The 17,250-nt window shown below is 36.0% G+C and overlaps 2 protein-coding genes and 1 pseudogene across 2 annotated transcripts in view; 1 reads left to right on the top strand and 2 right to left on the bottom strand.

The window, feature by feature from the left end:
- SLC26A7 (solute carrier family 26 member 7) overlaps positions 1-17,250 on the bottom strand; it is a 445,736-nt gene that overhangs the window by 298,601 nt on the left and 129,885 nt on the right. The gene's annotated exons all lie outside the window — the stretch shown is intronic.
- Positions 1,350-17,250, bottom strand: part of LRRC69 (leucine rich repeat containing 69) — a 181,265-nt gene continuing 165,364 nt past the window's right edge. The window contains exon 4 of the mRNA XM_033125823.1: positions 1,350-1,676. Within this exon, the coding sequence (XP_032981714.1) occupies positions 1,566-1,676 (111 nt within the window). The 3' untranslated portion in view covers positions 1,350-1,565. The remainder of the gene's footprint in view (positions 1,677-17,250) is intronic.
- On the top strand, positions 5,087-5,517 carry LOC117033651 (40S ribosomal protein S24-like; annotated as a pseudogene).

The following is a 17,250-nucleotide window of genomic DNA, read 5'->3' as shown; positions in this document are numbered from 1 at the left end:
TGGAAGTAGAAAGTCAAAATTCTCTTTTTGTGTCACTTAAGCTCCAAGAACACCTAAAATGTTTGTTAAATAAATGAGTGCATAGATGAACAAATGGACACAATTTTCTCCCCTGAATCAAGATTGCACATAAATTGTGACTGAAGTCATGGGATTAAAATGGCAAACAAAATAATCTTTTCAATAGCATCAGTTGCATAAAAATATTTCCCTAATCAAAATCAATGTACTGAGTTGTCCCTCAATAAGCATACAGGTTATTCCTGTAACTCATTTTTAATGAGCTCTTGGGACTTCCATTTGTACTTTGTTTTCTATTTTAGTTTAAAATCATTCTTAGTTAATGGAGACTTTAGAAAGTTACCTTGAGGGCCTCGTCTCTGACTCAGTGGAACCTGACTCTTATATTCTTTGGAACTGAGGGCCTCTTAGCTATGCTCCATTGATTTAGCTCCCCAGGTAGGCCAGAGGCAACTCTGATGCATAAAGGAGTATGTCCTGACGTGAACTAATAAAAGACCTAGATAGGAAGGTAACAGGGCAATAAATATATGGAATATGATTGTCCACTCAGCTTCCCACCAGAAGTACTACCAAATAGTTATATAAATAAATATATCTCTAGTGGGGTTTAAACATAAAATTATGATTACATTTCTTGTTTTACTGAACACACAGCAGAGCGTGAATTAAATCACCTCAGGATTTGTTTTAAAAAGACTGCTGGGCCACACACTCTCCCATTTCTGATTCAGTAGTCTGGGATGGGGCCAGATAATTTCCATTTCTAACAATTACTCAACTGATTGGGATGCTGTGAGACACACTTCTAAAAGCCACTGTTCTACACAAGCTATACCATATATTATTATTACTTCTTTTCTTAATTTTCTGTTGTTCTTTAGAGAAAAAGAGCCAAATAAATGCTCATTTCAACATTACCGCCCTGGCTTCTGTCAGTTTCATTTGTGAAAAAAATAATTAAAATTTTAAAAGCAAGAATAAAGTGATGTTATTAGGAGTAACCAAACCTGGGTTTCCTGGCTTCTACTGATTTTTAAGTGGAATAAAGATTTTATCTTTGTCAATAAGATGCTAGTGCCTCTTAAACAATAAGAGCTCAACTGAAATAATACAAATGTGATACAATTTTCTATACTAGTGATACTAAAAAGTAATTCTTTCTAACTTTCTAAAAAAGTGATTCTCTTTCATTTGCAAAACATGCATAAAATACATACGTGTCTCCATCAAAGTCTCTTAATACCAGAAAAGGAGGGTGGTCATAAAATGACAGGAAAAAATAACACTCATTTGCCACATAGATCTTTAGTTTTCCATTTATTATTTTAAAGTAAAAGGAACTGCACATCTACAGTCCAAACAATCTAAAAGTAGATTGTAATGCTTAAAGTGGGATCTTTACAAGTAAATTCTTCTTTTGCTTAATGAATTGACAAAAAGAAAAGCTACAGCATGGTATCATAATTAGGGTATTATCTGACTAGGTGTGCAGAGCTTACAGGGAAACTCATATGAGACTCTAAATGAGCTTTTCACCTGCTCTACACTTGAGCAATTCCAAATAGGTTTGGGCCACGTTGATTAAAACATTTGTAAGAACAAATTAATACTCGAAGAGGTACCAGATGTAGATTTCTGCTTATCTTCCAGTTCTAAAAAGTAAAGATTAAAAATAAAATTAAGTCAGTGCTCAATAAATATTTTTGAATAAAATATTAGTTTTCTCAGAGATTTTATAACATTGACTACTAAAGAACACACTATTCTATTTATGCTTGATTTGCTATTTTCCCACATACAGATAAACTTGACTTGCTATGAAAGACATACTTAACACTAAATAAAATTCAAATGATAAAAGCTTATCTATGCTTTTACCTAAACATATTATATTGTCTAGCCGTAAAATGTTTGGCGTGAAGGTAAATCACAGTACAGAATGCACACAAAACTAACATCTGTCTTATAGGGATGTTAAATGGATAAATCAGCAGACATTTATTGAACTCCCAATGGCCACCTTGGTTTTGCCTGTGCAGCATCCATTTCCATGGAAATTAGTCTTCCTAATACTCTTTGTTCACTGTCTGCAATTTCCAATAAGATCTTTCTTGGCTGTGTTTCAGGTAAGTTGTTAAATAGATGGCTTAAGTTTTATACTTCACATATCTCTGATCTTACTTCTCAATGTAAAAATTAGGTAGTCAAAAACTCTGTTATCCAACTTAGTGTACATGTCCTGACCACTAATATTGGAAACAATGGAACCTCAAAAGCTTACCATTTTTTGCTTTACAAACAACTTCTGAAGTCAACACAGCTCTCAGTGAGAGAATCCAAAACAGTCACACAACTATTAGTTTAATTGGTTGATAATGCTACTTAGTCTTATCATGAATCCATTGGCCCTCATCATTATCACAATCTACAGTCAATTTCCTGTTAAAAAAGGCAGAGTAGCTAAATGCTGTGGTTGCATCCTCTCAGGACCACATCAAAATTACAACTAAACTACAGAACAACAATAATTGAGAATTGCCTGACGTCTAGGTGAACAGAAGTTCTATAACTATGAATATACAGAAGAAACCATTTTGAGACAGGTAGGAGGGTTAGAGACATGACACAGGCTCATCCCACACCCAAGACTGGCAGTTAAAAAGCAGGAAGGGACCTGAGATCAAAATGGTGGCATGAGGTGAGCTTCTGTAAAGCTCCCCCGGAATTTACAAATAATCGAACAACAATAATTGCACAAAGCACTCCCTGCACAGCAGACAGGCAAGACGAAGAGTCCCACTACTAAACTCACCAAAAGGTGGGCGAATGGCTTGAGCGGGGGAGGAGGGAAAGAGGAAGTGCGGAGACAGAGCCATGCGGGCTCAGGACACAGACCTAGCTCAGTGCTCTGAACTCGCTGCATCCCGGAACTACCGCAGCTAAGGAGAGGGAAACACTCAGACTGCTAGGGCTCCACTTATGGTCCACAGGACTGAGGGGGCAGCATATAACACAGCTGAACCCAATGCTTATGGCAGAGACCTCAGAGAAAAGACTGAGGGAAGAAGGCTGAAAACGGTGGTTTAAGCCCTCCCTGCCAAGCAGAGACGGAAGCCTTAGGCACTGAGACTAGCCACCCCCTCCCTACCCTCCCAGAGCTCAGCCCGCCCCACCTGCCCGGTACTAGAAGCGGAACAGTAGCAGTGTCAGATCAAAAGAACAGAATATTTGCTGTTCTCAAAACTGTGGACCACAGACACAGATTTGCAGCCCAACTAGTTCAGGCAAAGACGAGGGAGCTGTGGAAGCAGGAACGGCAGTGGTGGTAGTCGCCACCATTGCTCTGAGCCACCTCTCACAACTCACCCCACCTATCTGGGTGGATCCCTGCAGGAGTACACAGAACTGCTGAAGCATACGGGCTCTGAATCTGGTGCAGAAAGAGCTTTGGAACTTCAAAAGCTCTCTGCATACCTACATGGACACTGCGCCTTGTGACGCAGGTGAACTGTTAACAGAGGAGAACCCCGTCTCCCAAGGAATCCCCCCATTGTGTAAGAAGCTGGAATAGTGCAGAGAAAACATAGAACTACCATGTGAGAGAGAAAAAAAGGCTGCAGTTGGAGAGAAAATAAAACATTCTATAACAAGTACTGGAAAACAAAAGAGAGAACTCTTCCTATCTACCTGTTGCAGAAGCCACTCCTGTAGATGTCTAGGAAGAGGAATAATAAATCAGTAATTGCCATGAATAACCAAGGCAACAAGACAGCTCAGAAAGAAAGTGAAAAGTCTGCAGAAAAGGTACTTAAAGATATGGAAACATGTGACTTAAATGACAGAGAATTCAAGATTGCAGTTCTGAAAAAACTCAATGAGATGCAAGAAAACAAAGAAAGGCAGTTTAATGAACTCAGAAACACAATCAAAGAACAACATGAACATTTTACAAAAGAGATTGAAATTTTTAAAAAGAACCAAATAGAATTTCTGAAGATTAAGAACTCAATAGAAGAAATTAAGAATGAAATAACCAGCTTAGGTAGTAGAGTTGACCAGATGGAGGAAAGAATCAGTGACATCGAAGATAGAAACCTGGAAATGACATGGATGGAAGAAGAAAGAGACGTGAGACTTAAAAGAAATGAAAGAACTCTACAAGAACTTTCTGACTCCATCAGAAAAAGCAATAGAAGGATAATGGGCATACCAGCAGGAGAAGAAAGAGAGAAGGGAACAGAGAATATATACAAACAAATTGTTGATGAGAATTTCCCAAACTTGTGGACAGAACTGGATCCTCGAATCCAAGAAGCAAATAGAACACCTAATTACCTCAATCCCAACAGGCCTTCTCCAAGGCACATTGTATTGAAGCTGTCTAAAATCAACGACAAAGAAAGAATCCTCAAGGCAGCCAGCAAAAAGAAGATGGTAACCTACAAAGGAAAGCCCATTAGATTATCATCAGGTTTTTCAGCAGAAATTCTACAAAGCCACGAGGGAGTGGAACCAAATTTTAAAAGATTGAAAGAGAGAAATTATGAGCCAAGAATAATATATCCAGCAAAGATATCCTTTAAATATGAAGGAGGAATAAAGAGCTTTCCAGACACACAGAAGCTGAGGTAATTTTCTAATACACGACCTGCACTACAAGAAATACTAAAGGAGGCTATTCGACCACAATTAACAGAGACAATTTGTGGCAACCAAAACATAAAAAGGGGGAGAGTTAAGGCCTGAACCGGAATATGGGAAGGAGAAAGTAAGCGTGTGGAAGAAAATGGAATACTCTAAATATCAAACTTTCTTTTACATAAACTTAAGGGTAACCACTCAAAAAAAAATCCAGAACTGAAATATATACTGTAATAAAAGAAGAAACAGAGGGAAACATCATAGAATATTACCACACAGAAATAATAGACAACAACAAAAAGGCAAAGAAACAATGGAGACACAGCCTTACCAGAAAACTAAAGATAGAATGACAGGAAATCCTCACATCTCAATAATCACCATCTTTTCCCCCCTGGCTGCTTGAAAGCCCGCTGCCATCATGAACGACACAGTAACTATTCGGACCAGGAAGTAATAACCAATAGACTACATCAAGGGAAAAAGATAGTCATCGACGTCCTTCACCCTGGGAAGGCAACAGTACCTAAGACAGAAATTCGGGAAAAACTAGCCAAAATGTACAAGACGACACCAGATGTCATCTTTGTATTTGGATTCAGAACCCATTTCAGTAGTGGCAAGACAACTGGCTTTGGCATGATTTATGATTCCTTGGATTACACAAAGAGAAATGAACCAAAACATAGACTTGCAAGACATGGCCTGTATGAGAAGAAAAAGACCTCAAGAAAAAAGCGAAAGGAACGCAAGAACAGAATGAAGAAAGTTAGGGGGACTGCAAAGGCCAATGTTGGTGCTGGCAAAAAGTGAGGTGGAGATTGGATGACAGGAGTAAAGACTCATCAGTGACTGTGGTGATTGAGCAGATTTTTCACAAGAAGACTAATAAACTAAGAAATTTTATGTGAAAAAAAAAATCACCCTAAATGTAAATGGACTGAACTCAACAATAAAAAGGCACAGAGTAGCAGATTTGATCAAAAAACTAAACCCAACCATATGCTGTCTCCAAGAGACACGTCTCATCTACAAGGACAAGCATAGACTCAAAGTGAAAGGGTGGAAATTGACACTCCAAGCAAATGGTACCCAGAAAAAATCACGTGTAGCCATACTGATATCATATGAAACAGACTTCAGGGTGAAAAAGATAACAAGAGACAAAGATGGACATTTCATAATGGTAAAGGGGACTATACAACAAGAAGACATAACAGTCATCAATATTTATGCCCCCAATCAGGGAGCACCGAAATATACCAATCAACTACTAACAGAACTAAAGGGAGAAATTGACCAAAACACAATTATACTAGGGGACTAAAATACATCATTGACAGCTATGGATAGATCATCCAAACAGAAAATAAATAATGAAATAGCAGCCCTAAATGACACATTACATGAAATGGACATAATTGACATATGGAGCACTTCATCCTAAAACATCAGACTATACATTCTTTTCTAGTGTACATGGAACATTCTCAAAGATAGACCATATATTGGGACATAAAATCAGCCTCAGCAAATTTAAGAAGATTGAAATCACACCAAGCATATTCTCTGATCACAAGGCTTTGAAATTGGATATCAACTGCAAAAAGAAAGCAGGAAAAAACACAAATACATGGCAATTAAACAACATACTTTTAAAGAACGACCGGGTCAAAGAGGAAACTAGAGGAGAGATCAAAAGATACATAGAAACAAATGACAATGAAAATACATCCTACCAAAATTTTTGGGATGCAGCGAAAGCAGTTTTAAAAGGGAAATTTATATCATTACAGGCCTATCTCAAGAAACAAGAAAAATCCCAAATAAATAACCTCATGTTACACCTTAAAGAACTAGAAAAAGAAGAACAAGTGAAACCAAAGGTAAGCAGAAGAAAGGAAATAACAAAAATCAGAGCAGAACTAAATGAAACAGAGAACAAAAAGACAATAGAAAAAATTAATGTGACAAAGAGCTGGTACTTTGAAAAGATTAGCAAAATTGACAAACCGTTGACTAGACTCCCTAAGATAAAAAGAGAGAAGACACTAATTAACAAAATCAGAAATGAAAAAGGGGAACTTATCACGGACTCCACAGAAATACAAAGGATCATCCAAGATTACTATGAAGGACTATATGCCACCAAATTCAATAACCTAGAAAAAATGGACAAGTTCTCAGAAACATGTAGCCTTCCAAGGCTGAACCACGAAGAACTGGAAAATCTAAACAGACCAATCACCAGTAACAAAGTAGAATGAGTCATCCAAAACTTTCCCAAAAGCGAAAGTCCGGGACCAGATGGCTTCACTAGTGAATTCTACCAAACCTTCAAAGAGGATCTAATACCAATCCTGCTCAAACTCTTCCAAAAAATTGAAGAAGAGACAGTACTCCCTAACTCATTTTATGACGCCAACATTACAATGATACCAAAACCTGGTAAAGACAACACAAAAAAGAAAACTACAGACCAATATCTCTCATGAATACAGATGCAAATATCCTAAACAAAATTCTTGCAAATTGAATACAACAATGCATTAAAAAGATCATTCATCATGACCATGTGGGGTTCATCCCCGGGGCACGAGGATGGTTCAACATCCGCAAATCCATCAATTGGGTGATACATCACATAAACAAAATAAAGGACAAAAATCATATGATTATATCAATTGATGCAGAAAAAGCATTTGACAAGATACAACATCCATTTATGATTAAAACACTTAATAAAGTAGGTATAAAAGGAAAATATGTTAACAAAATAAAGGCCATATATGACAAGCCCTCAGCTAACCTCATAATTAATGGTGAAAAACTGAAGCCCTTTGCTCTACATTCAGGAACAAGACAGGGCTGACCCTATCACCTCTGCTTTTCAACATAGTGTTGGAAGTCCTTGCCAGAGCTATTAGGCAAGAGAAAGAAATAAAAGGCATCCACATTGGGAATGAAGAAGTTAAATTATCACTCTTTGCAGATGACATGATGCTTTATATAGAAAACCCTAAAGACTCCACCAAAAAGCTATTAGAAACAATCAACAAATATAGTAAAGTTGCTGGCTACAAAATCAACGTACAAAAGTCCATTTCATTCCTATATACTAACAATGAAATCTCAGAAAAAGAAATACAAAAAAACAATTCCTTTTGCAATTACAGCAAAAGGAATAAAATACCTAGGAATAAACTTAACCAAGAATGTGAAGGACCTATATGCTGAAAACTATAAGACATTTTTGAAAGAAATTGAAGAAGACACAAAGAAATGGAAAGACATTCCGTGCTCATGGATTGGAAGAATCAACACAGTTAAAATGGTCATATTACCCAAAGCAACATACAGATTTAATGCAATCCCCACCAAAATCCCAATGGCATTTTTTAAAGAAATTGAACAAAAAATCATCAGATTTGTTTGGAACCACAAAAGACCACGAATAGCCAAAGCAATTTTAAGAAAAAAGAACAATAGTGGAGGTATCACACTCCCTGACTTTAGCTTGTACTACAGGGCTACAATAATCAAAACAGCATGGTATTGGCAGAAAAACAGACACATTGACCAATGGAATAGAATTGAGAACCCAGAAATAAAACCATATAAATATGCACAGATAATTTTTGACAAAGAAGCTAAAAACATACAATGGAGGAAAGATAGCCTCTTTAATAAATGGTGCTGGCAGAATTGGATAGCCACGTGCAAAAGAATGAAACTGGACTGCTATCTGTCACTATGTACCAAAATTAATTCAAAATGGATCAAAGACTTAAGCATAAGACCTGACACAATAAACTGCATAGAAGAAAATATAGGTACTAAACTTATGGACCTTGGGTTCAAAGAGCATTTTATGAATTTGACTCCAAAGGCAAGGGAAGTAAAAGCTAAACTAAATGAATGGGACTATATCAAACTTAAAAGCTTCTGCACAGCAAAAGAAACCATCAACAAAATAAAGAGGTAACCAACTGAATGGGAGAAGATTTTTGCAAACAGTGCCTCCGATAAGGGGCTAATATCCGAAATATACAAGGAACTCATGAAACTCAACAACAAAAAAACAAACAACCAAATTGAAAACTGGGCAGAGAACCTGAAGAGACATTTCTCCAAAGAGGACATACAAATGGCAAATAGACATATGAAAAAATGCTCAACATCACTAATCATCAGAGAAATGCAAATAAAAACCACAATGTGATATCACCTTACCCCAGTTAGAATGGCTATCATCAACAAGACAAATAGTAACAAGTGTTGGAGAGGCTGTGGAGAAAAAGGAACCCTCATACAGTGTTGGTGGGAATGCAGACTGGTGCAGCCGTTATGGAAGGCAGTGTGGAGGTTCCTCAAACAATTATGAATAGAATTACCATATGACCCAGCAATCCCTCTCCTAGGTATCTATGCAAAAAATCTGAAAACATCTACACATAAAGACACATGTGCTCCAATGTTCATTGCAGCTTTTATTTACGGTGGCCAAGACATGGAAACAACCAAAATGTCCTTCGATAGATGAATGGATAAAGAAGCTGTGGTATATATACACAATGGAATACTATTCGGTAGTAAGAAAAGATGAAATAAGACTATTTGTGACAACATGGATGGATCTTGAGAGTATAATGCTAAGTGAAATAAGTCAGACAGATAAAGCAGAGAACCATATGATTTCACTGATATGTGGTATATAAACCAAGAACAACAAAAGAGCAACACAAACAAATGAGAAACAAAAACTCATAGACACACACAATAGTTTAGTGGTTACCAGAGGGTAAGGGGGGTGGACGGTGGGAGATGAGGGTAAGGGGGATCCAATATATGGTGATAGAAGGAGAACTGACTCTGGGTGGTGAACACACAGTGGGATTTATAGATGATGTAATACAGAATTGCACACCTGAAATCTGTGTAATTTTACTAACAATTGTCACCCCAATAAATTAAAAAAAAAAAAAAAAAGAAAGAAAAGAAAGGCAGGAGGGATATGTCCACTGCAGAGATTCCCCCAGAGGAGCGAGGGATCAAAGCCCCACACAAGGTTCCAGTGATGGGAAGAGAAGTCCCCACAGTTTCTGTCTGTGAAAACCAGTGGAGACTATGGCTGAGTGAACCGGAGGTCATCTGGAGCCCCAGGTGTCCTCTTAAAGGGCCTGTACATGAACTTACTTGCTGATGGACTCACTTGCTCTGAGCTCCAGCACTGGGGCAACAGCTTGAAAATTGCCAGGGACATATAGGGGAGAACTGAATTGTCTGGCCTCAGGACAAGGGCAGGAGGGACAGCTTTTCCCCAGTCAGAAGTGCTAGCACAACCTATTATTTCATTGATGACCCTTCTCCACTCCTAGCATGCCGAAACACATGGCCACCAAATCTGAGTCTCCATTTACCTGTTTAACACCCTTCCTTTGCCACACCCTGGTGAATCTGAGACTCTGCTCCACTCAACTTGCGGGCCCATCCAAGCCACTTCCAGTGACTTTTCCATACAATTGTCCTGCGTTGGCTCATGCTGTGAACTTTCCTAAAATTTCTCAAAGATTCACAAAAACCAAAAAAGCAGCATCTGGCCTCAGCCAGGAGGGCACACACAACCCACACAAGGGACACACCTGCAGGAACTGAATCAGGTCACCAGAGAGACTGCACTATCAGGCCCCACAGAACACCTACTACATAAGGCCACTCTACTAAAACCAGGAGACATAGCAGCCCTACCTAATGCACAGAAATAAATGCAGGGAAGCAGCCAAAATGGGGAGACAAAGAAACCTGTCACAGCTGAAAAACAGAATAAAGATCCAGAAAAGGAACTAAGTAAAATGGAGACAAGCAATCTACCAGACACAAAGTTCAAAACACTGGTTATAAGGATACTCAATGAAGTTAAGGGAAGAGTAGATGAACTCAGTGAGAACTTTCACAAAGAGATAGGAAACATAAAAATGGAGATAGAAATCATTAGAAGGAACCAGTAAGAAATGAAGCATATATTAGAGGGAATCAACAGTAGATTAGATGAAGCAGAGGGTCGACTCAGCAATTTAGAATTAAAGGTAGCAAAAAACACCCAATAAGAGCAGCAAAAAGAAAAAATGAACCCAAAAATGAGGACAGTTTAAGGGGTCTTTGGGAAGACATCAAGTGTACCCACACTTACATCACTGGGGTAACAGAAGAAGAGGGAGAGCAAGGAATTGAACACCTATTTGAAGAAATGACAGAAATTTCATTACTGTTTTGTTTACTCTCGCACAAAAAAAAAACTTTGAGGGCCCATTTAAAGGTTCAAACACCTAAGCACAGTTATTAATCCTTCCTTGAGAGAGTAATAGCCTTTCAACCCTGGTGATAAATCACTGGGGAGCCAAAGTCATACATCACATCACCTTTACATCCACCTCCAACAGTGACTATGATGTGTTCAAAGGATACATGGCACTATTCTAATGATAAAATATTTTGGATAAAGTTGAAAAATTGTACAGAATCTCTACAAACCTGACTTCTTTCCCAGAAGGAAGTTTAGTTTATCAATCAATAAACATTGATTGAAATCCTCAATGGGTGTCTTATTTTTACTTGTCCAGAATCTATTTTGCATTCTGCTGGAATAAAATCCCACCTTTTCTTTGGAGAAGCACTCCTTCTCTGATTTCAGTGTATATGTCATAGGAGAGAGATAGCAACTGATCCAATTCTCTGGCTCAAGACATAGCCATATAACTGAGGCCCAGCACATGACCCAAGACACTACAATAAAACCAAAAAGCATCAGCTCCAGGGCTTTCTCTGGATCTACTGAGAGAGGGAAGCTCTCCCTTTATTGTCAGAGAACACAATGTAGGGAGTTCCTACCTGACAGCAAAACCAAGACAAATAAAAGCAGAAATAATACATAGAGAAAGACAGATTCCTGATGATAAATTTGGGTACCTGATCCAGCATGACTAAATACTCAGCCAGACCCAGCTCTGGGCCTTCTTCATTACTTGAGTTAGTGTATGAGTTGGGTTTCTTAAAGTGTAATGAAGAGTTCTGACAAATTACAAGAAACCTAAATCCTGCACCACATTAGGGAAAGTGTCAAAGATATCAAGATATATTTAAAAACAAAAAAAATCCCTGCCTCTAAGATTCTTTTTAGCATTTAATTGGAAAGATGAGAAAGATGAGACACAAACACAAAAAATAACTAGAAATATAAGGCTCACAATGATAGTTTCTACATAAGTTCAAAGAAGGGAGAACCACCATAGGCTGCATGTTAAGCAAATTTCACGATGTAAGAAAATGGTGAGCTGAATTTTGAAGGATGACTAACATGTGACTTCCTGGAAAGAAGCAACCTGAAAAGACATTTAGAAAGGGTGAACTATGAGAGCAGAAATCCAAGAATATACACATGTATTGGGAAAACAATACAATATAAACAATAAATAAATCATAAAATGTTGAATCGTGAGAGATCAATAATGAATACATTAGTCTAGGGGAAAAACATTCATAAGTAGTCTTCCAACTATAGACAAATGTATTTTAAATCTACTCTACAAGAGATCATATTTATTAATTAGATTATATTTAGCTGTTGAAGAAGAGTTTATTCATGTGTTTTTTAAAAGGGTGATGTTGAATAACAAATAGCTATGTCATTTATTTTTTTTTAACTTATTTATTTTTTATTCCCATCCACCCCTCACCCCTTCCCTTTGGCAACCAGCAACTTATTCTCTATACCTATGGGTTTGTTTTTATTTTGTTTTGTTTATTCAATTTCTTTTTTGTTTTAGATTCCATGTATAAGTGAAATCATACAGTATTCATCTTTCTCTGTCTGACTTATTTCACTTAGCATAATATCTTCTAGGTCCATCCATGTTGGAAATGATAAGATTTCATTCTTTTTTAAGGCAGAGTGATACTCCGTTGTATAATTGTACCACTGTTTCTATATCCAATAATCTATTGATGGGCATTTCGGTTGTTTCCATATCTTGACTATTGTGAATAGCACTGCAGTAAACATAGGGGTACACATATTTTTTCAAATTAATGCTTTGGATTTCTTTGGCTAAATACCCAGGAGTGGAATTGCTGGTCATAAAGTAGTTCTAGTTTTAATTTTTTTGAGGAACCTCCATAATGTTTTCCATAGCGGCTGCACAAATTTGCAATCCCACCAACAATGCATGAGGGTTCCCTTTTCTCCACATCCTCGCACGAATCTTGGTGTTTGTTGATATATTTATGGCAGCCATTCTGACAGATGTGAGGTGATATCTCATTGTGGCTTTAATTTACATTTCCCTGATAATGAGTGGCATTGAGCATCTTTTCATCTATCTGTATGTCCTCTTTGGAGAAATGTCTATTTAGGTCCTCTTAATTTATCTTTCTGCTCATTCATTAGTGGTGTAGGTAAACACAACAAAGTTCCATATATCAATTCTGAATTCTGTAATTTTACTGCATTCATTTATTAGTTTTAATCATTTTGGGGGTGTCTTCAGGGTTTTCTATATATAATATCACGTCATCTTCAAATAATGAGAGTTTTACTTCTTTTTCTGATTTGTTGCCTTTTTTTTCTTGTGGTTAGGTGTTCCAATACTATGTTAGATAGAAGTGGTGATAGTGGGCATCCTTGTCTTGTTCCTGAATCTTAGAGGAAAGGCTTTCAGCTTTTCACTTTGAGTATATTATTAGCTGTGGATTTGTTATATATATAGACTTTACTATGTTGAGATATGTACCTTCTATACCCACTTCGTTGAGAGTTGTTATAAAACAATGCTGACTTTTGTCAAATGCTTTTTTTCCCTTTTTTTTTATTAGTTTCAGGTGTACAAAACAATGTAATAGACATTTATCATTTATATCCCTCACACAGTGATAACCCCCCTCCCCCCATCTACTACCCCTCTGACATCGCATACAGCCATTACATTTCCACTATCTCTATTTCTAATGCTGTACTCCACTTCTTGTAATATATATATATATATATATATATATATATATATATATATATATATATATATATATTTGTGTGTGTGTGTGTATATATATATAATTGTATATATATGTGTGTGTGTGTGTGTATATATATATATATATATATATATATATATATATATATATAATTGTAGTTGACATTCATTATTGTCCAGCTTCAGGTGCAGTGATCAGACGTCTACATCATCCCTGAGGTGGTCTCCCTAATGGGACAAGTGTCCATCGGATACCCTACAAAATCTTTACAACATTATTGATTACATTCCCCAAATTGACTTTCATATCCCCATGGCAATCTTGTGGTTACTGATTGTGCTTTCTAATCCCCTCACCTTCCCCCTTATCCATACCCGACTTCCCATCTAGCAACCCTGAGTTTTTCCTCTATGTCTCTGAGACTGTTTCTGATTAGTTGGACCACCTCCTTACACCATATACAAGAATAAATTCAAAATGGATTAAAGACTTAAATGTAAGATCTGAAATCAAATGCTTTTTCTGCATCTATTGATTATGACTTTCATCCTTCATTTTGTTAATGTGACGTGTCACATTATTGATTTATGAACGTTAAATCAACCTTGCATCCCTTGGATGTATCCCACTTGCTGAGGTGTATAAGCCTTTTAATGCATTGTTGAATCTAGTTTGCCAATATTTTGTTGAGAATTTTTTAATCTATGTTCATCAAGGGTATTGGTCTATAATTATCTTTTTTTTTTTTTGTAATGTCTTTCTCTGGTTTTTGTATTAGGATAATGTTGGCTTCATAAAATGAGTTTGGAAATATTCTTTCATTTCCAATTTTTTTGAAATATTTTAAGATGGATAGGTTTTAATTCTTCTTTGAATGTTTGGTAGAATTCACCTGTGAAGTCATCTGGTCCTGAATTTTCATTTGTTCAGAGTTTTTTGATTATTGCTTCCATTTCATTGCTAGTAACAAGCCTGTTTAGATTTTGTATTTCTTCCTAGTTCAATGTTGGCAGGTTATATACTTTTAAAAATTTATCCATTTCTTCTAGATTGTCAAACTTGTTGCATATAATTGTTTGTAATATTTGAAAATTATTCTTTGGATTTCTGTGGTGTAAGTTGTAACTTCTCTCTTCTTTATGATTTTCTTTATTTGAACTCTCTTTTTTCTTGATGAGTTTGGCTAAACTTTTATCAATTTTATTTATCTTTTCAAAGAACCAGCTCTTAATTTTATTGATCTTCTCCATGGTTTTAATTTCTATTTCATTTATTTCCACTCTGATCTTAACTATTTTCTTCTTCTGTTTATTTTGGGTTTTGTTTGTTATTTTTCTAGTTCCTTTAGGTATAGAGCTAGATTGCTTATTTGGGATTTTTCTTGTTTCTTGTGGTAGGCTTATATAGCTATGAATTTAACTTCCTTCTTGGAAATGTTTTAGCTGTATCCCAAACTTTTTTGAAAACTTGCATTTTCATTTGTTTCAGGATAATTTTTTATTCCTTTTCTTATTTATTATTTGATCCATTGATGTTTAGTAGTATGTTGATTAGTCTCCAAATATTTGTGTTTTTTCCAATTTTGTTCCTATAGTTGTTGTTTTTTTAATTTTATTTTTTTAATTAGTTTCAGATGTACAAAACAACATAATGATTAGACATTTACACCCCTCACAAAGTGATACCCCCCATGTCTACTGCCCCTCTGACATTGTATATAGCTGTTACAATACCATTGACTATATTCCCTATGCTTTACTTTACATCCCGTGACTATATATATATATATATATATATATATATATATACACACACACACACACATATATTTAATTATAGTTGATATTCAATATTATTCTACTTAAGCTTCAGGTGTAGAGAGCAGTGATTGATTTCTAATTTCATGCAATTTTGGTCAGAAAAGATGCTGGATATAATTTCAATCTTCTTGAATTTATTAAGGTTTGTTTTGTGACCTAAAATATTAGGTTGGTGCAAAAGTAACTGCAGTTTTTGAAATTATTTTTAACCTTTTAAACCACAATTACTTTTGCACCAACCTAATACGATCTATCTTGAAGAATGTTCCATATGCACTTGAAAAAAAATGTATAAATGCCAGTTAAGTTGATCTGGTCTAATGTGTCATTTAAGACCATCACTTCCTTACTAATTTTCTGTCTGGATGATCTATCCATTGATGTGAGTAGGGTTTTAAAATACTCTATTATCATTGCATTACATAAAGTGGATTTCTCCCTTTATGTCTATTAATACTTGTTTTATATATTTAGGTGTTTCTATGTTGAGTGCATACATATTTATGATTGTTATATCCTCTTGGATTGACTCCTTTAAAATTATGTAGTTTCCTTCTTTTTCTATTTTTACATTGTTTTGAAGTCTTTAATGTTGGATATGAGTATTGCTACTCCAGCTTTCTTTTCACTTCTATTTGCATGGAATATCTTTCTCTATCTCTTCACTTTCAGTCTGTGTGTATTTTTCAATCTGAAGTGAGTCTCCTGTAAGCAGCATATCAATGGATCATGGTTTTTTAATCCATTCTGTCACCCTATATCTTTTGATTGGAGCATTTAATTCCTTTATATTTAGGGTAACTAATGATAGGTATGTGCTTATTGCCATTTTGTTCATTGTTTTTGGTTATTTTATAGTTCTCTGCTCGACTCTTCTTAATCTCTTTCCTGGTGGTTTGCTGTTTTTCTTTAGTGTTTTGTTTGGGTTTTCCTTTGTTGTTGTTTTTGTTTTTATATCTTTTGTAGGTTTTCTTATTTCTGTTTACCATTACCATGAGGTTTATGTATATCATTCTATAGCTCTAGCAGTCTATTTTAAGCTGAAGGACACTTAAGTTCCAATATGTTCTATAAGGACTACATTTTTACTTCCCCTTCCTCCATGCTTTACATTACTGATGTCATATTTTAGATATTTTTGTGTTATGTATCTCCTAACTAGCTATTGTAGTTTGAGTTGGGTTTGATATTTTTTCTTTTGACCTTTGTAGTAGCTTTTCAAATGTCTGATTTTCTGTCTTTATTACATATTTGGCTTTACCTATAGCTAAGTGTTGAAATTGTCCCTGAAGAACTACTAGTGACAAAAATTGCAAGCTAGATATGGTCTTTTCCCTTTCTATACAGTAAACAGACCTCTCATCCAACCAGCCATTCCTGCCTAATTTCATCTAGAATTAAAGGGCTATCAAAATAAACCATGCTAGATATACTTCACTTAGCTCCTATTTAAGAAACTAGGGCAAAGCATAGAGCCATGAACCAAGAGGAGTACATTACAGAAAGAAAAACAAATATAAACAAAGGAAGCAAGTGGGGACATACAGTTATCTAATTTGCTTTGTCCAGTTTCTCCATGAGGCAAAAAGTTTGTAACAGAAATTATTAAGAGTATTTTCTATTTCCACTGTGGTTTTAGCCATTTCCCTTCTGTCCTTAAGAAATCATCTGGGCAGTATTTGGGTTGGATTTTGTTGCAAGCAGGAATGCAAAGTATCTTTGTTCCACTTTTCCCTTGTTG

This window comes from Rhinolophus ferrumequinum, chromosome 14 (genome assembly GCF_004115265.2).
Source record: "Rhinolophus ferrumequinum isolate MPI-CBG mRhiFer1 chromosome 14, mRhiFer1_v1.p, whole genome shotgun sequence".
Classification (NCBI taxonomy): domain Eukaryota; kingdom Metazoa; phylum Chordata; class Mammalia; order Chiroptera; family Rhinolophidae; genus Rhinolophus; species Rhinolophus ferrumequinum.
Note: the sequence above shows the minus strand (reverse complement) of the source record. Positions and strands in the feature narration are given on the sequence as shown.